General features: G+C 38.5%; 1 protein-coding gene and 1 non-coding gene across 5 annotated transcripts in view; one reads left to right on the top strand and one right to left on the bottom strand.

Annotated features, from left to right (window-relative positions):
• The window catches only part of Thada (THADA armadillo repeat containing), a 408,197-nt gene that overhangs the window by 66,515 nt on the left and 334,802 nt on the right, over positions 1 to 6,880 (top strand). For all 4 annotated transcript variants that reach the window (XM_029564835.1, XM_029564834.1, XM_008835873.3 and 1 more), the window contains exon 21: positions 2,351 to 2,508. In XM_029564835.1, the coding sequence (XP_029420695.1) occupies positions 2,351 to 2,508 (158 nt within the window). The remainder of the gene's footprint in view (positions 1 to 2,350; positions 2,509 to 6,880) is intronic.
• On the bottom strand, positions 4,522 to 4,627 carry LOC115070833. The gene has a single exon (XR_003849953.1). It is a non-coding gene; the product is annotated as a U6 spliceosomal RNA (small nuclear RNA).

Raw genomic sequence — 6,880 nt, 5'->3', positions numbered from 1 at the left:
TAGATAAATGATAAATCTTGGGCAAAGATCAGTTGTTCTCAGATAAACCTTACCTAGACATATATTTCTTGATCTGCTGTGTATAATTTGTCAGTAGGTTGTAGGAGTAATAGGGTTCTCTCTGGTTTTAGCTAGGCATTAGGCATTGTTTATCTCTCACATTGTCTCACCCCTCCATCATGGTTTTCCCACTTAAGGTGCCCCCATTTCCCCCCTTTCTCCCTTACTAATACCCTTCTCCTATGGTCCTACCTCTCTTGAGCTCCTTTCCCTTTATCCCCTAGGTTCCTTGTGTATCCTTCCCTCCCCATCCCTTAAACTAACCCACTTTTTATCCATATCTCCCTTATTAAGACTTGTTTCCTACTGTTCTTCTCTTTCAGGTTATTTCTTTTTCTTTATCTCCCTGTTTCCTTTCCATTATTCTGTTCCTGTACTTATGTCTGGTTGCATACTTATATATCAGAGTATGGTTCTAGGATCCACATATGAGGGAGAACATATGTTGATTTTTTTTCTGAGTCTGTGTTACTTCACTTAGTATAACAGTTTCTAGTTCCATCCATTTACCTGCAAATTTCATGATTTCATCTTTCTTTACTGCTGAGTAAAATTCCATCATATAAATGAACCATATTTTCATTATCCACTCGTCAATTGAGGGACACTTAGGTTGCTTCCATCTCTTAACTATTGTGAAAAGAGCAGCAACAAACATGGATGTACATGTGTCTGCAATAGGATGATTTCTTTGGGTGTATGCCAAGGAGTGGTATAACTGGGTCAAATGGTAGGTTCATTTGTAGTTTTTTAAGAGTTCTCCACACTGCTTTCCATAGGGGTCGGACCAGTTTGCAGCCCCACTAGCAGTGGATGAGTGTTCCCTTTTCCCCCACATCCTCTCCAACATTTGGTATCATTTGTTTTCTTGATCTTAGCCAGTCTGACTGGGGTAAGGCGAAATCTTAAAGTGGTATTAATTTGCATTTCCCTAATTATTAGTGATGTTGAACATCTTTTAAGATGTTTCATAGCCATCTTTACTTCTTTTGAGAACTATCTGTTCAGCTCCTTAGTCCATCCTTTAATTGGGTTGCTTCTTGTCTTGGTTCTCTGTTTTTTGAGTTTGTGATAAATTCTGGTTATTAAACCTCTGTTGGATGTGTCTCTGAAGATTTTCTCCCATTCTGTGGGCTTTCTGTTTGCTTCCTTGGTTGTCTTGGTTTGATGTACAGAAGCTTTTTAGTTTAATGAGGTACCATTTGTTAATTCTTGCCCTTGTTTCCTGAGCAATTGATGTCCAGTTTAGAACATCCTTTCCTATGCCTATATCTTGTAGATTTTTCCCAACGTTTTCTTCTAATAGTTTCAGTGTTTCAGGCTTTACATTGTGGTCTTTGATCCATTTGGAATTGACTTTTGTGCAGAGTGAAAGATAGGGGTTTAATTTCTTTCTTCTACAATTGGAGATCCAGTTTTGCCAGCACCATTTGTTGAACATGCTGTCTTTCCTCCAGGTAATGCTCTTGGCCCCTTTGTCAAATATCAGGTGGCTGAAATTGCATTTGCTCATATTTGGGTCTTGAGACAATGTCCTACTATATATCTCTGGCTATCCTGGAACCAGCTATGTAGACCTGTGTGACCTTGAATTTACAGGGATCCACAGGCCTCTGGGATTAAAGGAATATACCACCATACATGGCTTCATTTTTCTTTTCTTTTTTTTTTTTTTTTTTTTTTTTTTTAGACCGGGGCTCCTTGTAGATCCAGCTGTCCTTGGACTCCCCATGTAGACCAGGCTGGCCTCGAACTCACAAAGATCCGCCTGCCTCTGCCTCCCAAGTGCTGGGATTAAAGGCGTGCGCCACCACGCCTGGCCTGGCTTCATTTGAAACTTTTAAAGAATAAGAAATTTGAAGCTGAAGAGATGCCTCAGTGTTTAAGAGCCTTGACTTCTCTTGTAGAAGACCCTGGTTTGGTTTCCAGCCATGGTGGCTAACAACTGTTCTTAATTCTAGTTTCTGGGGATCTGCCATCCTCTTTTTGCCTCTTAGGCATTGCATGTGTGGGCACACTTACTATAGGCAAAACACTCATACAGATAAAAATGAAAATTAAAAAATTTTTTTAAATGGCATGTTTCCTCCTCATAGCACATGCTCTTCAAATGTTAGTTTTTTTTTTTCTTTTTTTCTTTTTTTTCCTATTGAATAAACAGAATATGTGACAAATTGGTTTGTTCAAACTGATCATTCTTGGAGAAATTTGCCTAAGCTTGTTGTAATGAACCTGGCATGTGAGGACTCGAATGTGGAGTTTCGCAATCATTTTTGTTTTGTTTCTTAAGGTAAAGAAAGAAAAACACGTGATGTAACTGCTCAGATGGTCCTGGTGTGCTGCTGGAGGAGTATGAAGGAGGTCGCTTTACTTCTGGGCACACTGTGCCAGCTGCTCCCTATGCGGCCCGTGCCAGCAGCTTCTGATGGGCTGTTAACAGTGCAGCAGGTAAGGCTGTTCCTGCAGGTGCCAGTTTTGGCTAACCCATAAATCACAAGATTTATTTGTAGAGCAACTTAAAAAAGGGTTTTGAATTTTCCTTGGAATATTTTACAGATGTCAACTAAACAGAATTCATGGTAATTTAGATATTAGACCTTTCAGTATATTTCAGAACTATAGAATTTTTATAAATATTTTTATATTAGTAACTATAGATTTCACCTTACTTTTAGCTGGAACATTATTATTCATGTTTTTATTTCTCCTTTTAGCATACATAAAAAATTTTAGCTAAAATTGTCTATTTAGTAAGATTCCACAATTCTCTTAAAGTTTTCAAAAGAATAAAAACTAACAGGTTGGTCAGTTGTAGCTCTCCTGTTTCCCACGACTTCAGTAATAAAGTTGTAGTCACTTTAGTGTGTTTGATTTTCATTTTAAGACCACGAAGTTAGCTCACCATTTGGGACTATTCAAGGGGCTTGAGTGTAGTGTTTACAAGAAATTAACTTACCACAAGCATTTCATTTGGAGATATTTTCCATTTATTAGATTTCTGTTTCTCCTTCATTCCTCCTTTTTATCCACATGGTTTCAACAAGTCCATTTCCCACAGTTTTCCAGCAAAGAGATGTAACATGCACTTGATTTTTAACCTTTTTCAAATAAAGATAATTTTCCCCCACAGGGTATTACAACATTCAAGAACCAAACAAATACTGTAGTATGCTAATGTTGATTATTTCTAGTCACCATGTGACTAGTTCCATGGAAATAATACTAATATTTTTATTCTCACACTCTGTGGCTCATGTGCTTGCATCTGGCTGACAGCTGGGCTTGTGATGTTGCAAGGATTTGGAAAAGAGAAAGGCAGAGACAAATGGTACATTGTGGACATCAGTGTGCTCCTTATTCTCTTCTAGAGCAAACAGACCTTAGTGTCCTAGAGTTACTTGGAGCCATTCCTGTGACTGGTTGTAGTACCATGCCAGTGTCTGTGCTGAGGCATCCAATTGTGATCAGTTACTTCACTGATGTGAATTCAGCATCTTGTTAGGAAGGAAACATGTGCTAAGATCTCTTGACATCTCAACTTCTCTTTCCATTGACAAATTAAGCGAAATATATTTTGCTTTGATTATAACTGAAAAAAACCATAAGGGTCCCCATGAAAATTATTTTACCTTGACACACTTTCTATAGCACCCAAAGTTTGTGTTTTCATGAATTTAGTGTATGTGGTAAAACTAACTAAAACAAACTAAAAACTAACTAAAGATACAGAAGGATAGCCTTATAAATTAAAGAATTCTTCAGTGGTGGTTTGCAGGAATAAAAATTCTGCAACATTAAATAAAACATTAAATAAAACAAACAAACCTCACCAGTCAAGTGAGCTGTACAGTCTTACAGTGTGCTGTTCACTTGGTAGCCTCACATGTGGAGGTGCGAGAAGATATCAGTGGATCCATGAAGGATAAGGAGGTAATATGTGATTGTTGTGTTCTGCTGCTGAAACCCTATTCTCTATGGCAAGCTTTAATCTTGATTTTTCTGACTTTAAAATCATTTAGGGTTGAACAGGATCATTTAGTCATGAAAATCCAGTCATCCAGAAATTAATGTCTTTTACTTTACTATAGGATTTCTGCTTTTCTTTTTATTTATTACTTTTATTTAATGTGTATGTGTGTATTGCCTGCATGTAGATAAGTGCACCCATGTTATGCAATGCCCTTGGAGGATGGAAGAGGCTGTTGGATCCCCTGGAACTGGAGTTGCTGCCATGTGGGTGCTGGGATTTGAACCTGGGTCTTCTGTAAGAACAGCCAGTGTTTTTAACCTCTGAGCCATCTCTCCAGCCTGGATTTCTGCTTTTCTAAACATTAAATTTTGCTCTTTTTTTAAAAAGCTGTTTACTTTTGAGACAGGGTCTTGCTATGTGTTCCAAGCTGACCTCTTGAGTGCTGGGATGATAGGTGTGCAATACTATACCCAGTTACAAATTAAAAAAATATATATATGGAGCGCTTCATTAATTTGTGTGTTGTCCTTCCCCAGGTGCCATGCAAATAATCTCTCTATCGTTCCAATTTTAGTATATGTGCTGCTGTCTGAGCTTTGTAATTAATACTTTTTAAAAAAAAATACTATTTTTATTTTATGTGTATGAGTGTATTGCCAGCATGTGTGTGAGTGCACCCGTGTTGTGCAATGCCGCGGAGGTCAGAAGAGGGCTTTGGAGTCCCCTGGAACTGGAGTTAAGGATAGTTCGTAGCCACCATGTGGGTGCTGGGAATTGAACCTGGTTCCTCTGCAAGAGTAGTCAGTGCTCTTAACCGCTGAGCCATCTCTCCAGCCCCTGTAATTAATACTTTTAAGAGTTAAAAATGTAGAGGGCTGGAGAGATGGCTCAGCGGTTAAGAGTACTGGCTGCACTTGCAGAGGACCTAGGTTCAATTTCTAGTACCCATATTGTGGCTAACAACCATCTGTAACTCTAGTTCCGGGGGAATTTAGTGCTTTCTTCTGACCTCTGCAAGCATTGCAAGACACATAGGCAATATACTCATATACATAAAATAATTTTTTTTTGTCGTTTTGAGTCGGGGTTTCCCTGTAGCCCCAGCTCTCCTGGAATTCATGATATAGACCAGGCTAGCCTTGAACTCACGAAGATCCGCCTGCCTCTGCCTCCCAGTGCTGGGACTAAAGGCATGTACCACCACACCCGTCCTAAAATAAAATATTTTTAAAGTGTTAAAAATATAAATTACAGCTTCAGATATAATTTTCATCAGAGTGGTTGACCATGTCCATGCTAAATCCTTCCTTCTGAGGACTTTCTTGCCCTAGCAAAGCCACATCTGCTGTGACTGGTTGGGCATGATGCTTAGCCTCTTCTCTGTTCATCTTTGTCTTTTGACAAAGTAATACAATTCTATTATAATTTGAAATTTGATAGCTTGAGTGTAGAAGACAGGGAAAGTTTCTTTTGTAGCTCAGTTCTTTTAAGATAGTTCTGATTTTATGGCCTTTCATTAAGGGATGGCCACTTAAATATCACAGGCATGAATATAATTTACAATAGGCTGACGGGAAGCAGGATTACAGTTTGGGGTTCTTTGTTGTTTATATGAGACAGGAGCATGTTTATAATTCTGAGTTTTCAGTGCTCTGTTCTAGCTGGGAGGAATATCTCTGTGATATTCTCCAGCTCCCTTAGACATGAGGAAACTGAAGCCCCTGGTTATTCATTACCTGGTGTGTGCAAGATCAAAAGCTGATTTGTGGCCTCCTTCAGCCAGAACTCAATTCTCTCCTTCCCAGGCTGGGTTCATGTGACACAGTGATCCCTTTGTTTTGAGCTGCTCATTTAATTTTTCCTGCTTTTAGTACCCAAGCCAGCTTTCCCAAGAAACAAAAGACAGTAAAATAACTTGCTCTTGGAGTATTTCCATATGATTTTTTTCCTTAGCACATTTCTTGTTTAACGGCATGTCTGACTTCCCTCCAGTTCTGTAATCACATAATGATTCATAATGTCCCTGTCCAAGAGGCAGAGATAAAGCTGTTTTGAGTGCTATAAGTGGAGACCCTGAAGGGGTGAGCCTTATCTCACACCTTCCTGACTATTGGTGTGTGTGTGTGTGTGTGTATGTGTGTGTGTGTGTGTGTGTGTGTGTCTAAGTTTCTAACTTGATGTTTTGATGGCAGACTTTTGATACATGTTGTTGGACCTCTTTCCAATGTGCTTTCTGATAATGCAATACCTACTAATTTTTAGAAGTTCAATGTTGAGTATCAATTTCTTTATATTTCCCTGAATTTTTAAAAAAGAAGCATCTGGGTAAATTTTTCATACCTGCTTTCCCTCCTAGTAATTATTACCACAGAAATCATATGAATAAAAATAAATCGCCAACTAGTAGAAAAACTGCTTAGATTCAGTTGTTACTTGAGTGATATTTAGGGTTGATTGGGTTGGTCCAGCCCCTCTCTGTTTCATAGACAGGAGCTAGATTTTTCTGTATCGGGTTACATTGATTAATATTCATAAGTCATAAAGAAATTGTCTTTTTAAAAAAAAATTTCATTATTTTTATGTGTATGAGTGTATGGCCTGCATGTATGTGAGTGCACCCATGTTGTGCAATGCCATGGAGGTCAGAAGAGGGCTTCAGATTCCTAAAATTTATTTTGCCTATAGTTCTTAGAAATTATAAATAAGGACACTGAACTGTAACTGAATGAAAGTTCCCATTTTTAGCCTTTGCAATGAACTTGACCCTACAACCACACCATTTTGTTGCCTGTTTATTGACTGCCTCACTATGTGGGTAATTGTAGGAACAGAAAGAGGAATCATATGTGG

The sequence above is a fragment of the Nannospalax galili genome, unplaced genomic scaffold, assembly GCF_000622305.1.
Source record: "Nannospalax galili isolate Female #2095 unplaced genomic scaffold, S.galili_v1.0 scaffold257, whole genome shotgun sequence".
Taxonomy (NCBI): domain Eukaryota; kingdom Metazoa; phylum Chordata; class Mammalia; order Rodentia; family Spalacidae; genus Nannospalax; species Nannospalax galili.
This window is presented reverse-complemented; position numbering and strand designations above follow the sequence as displayed.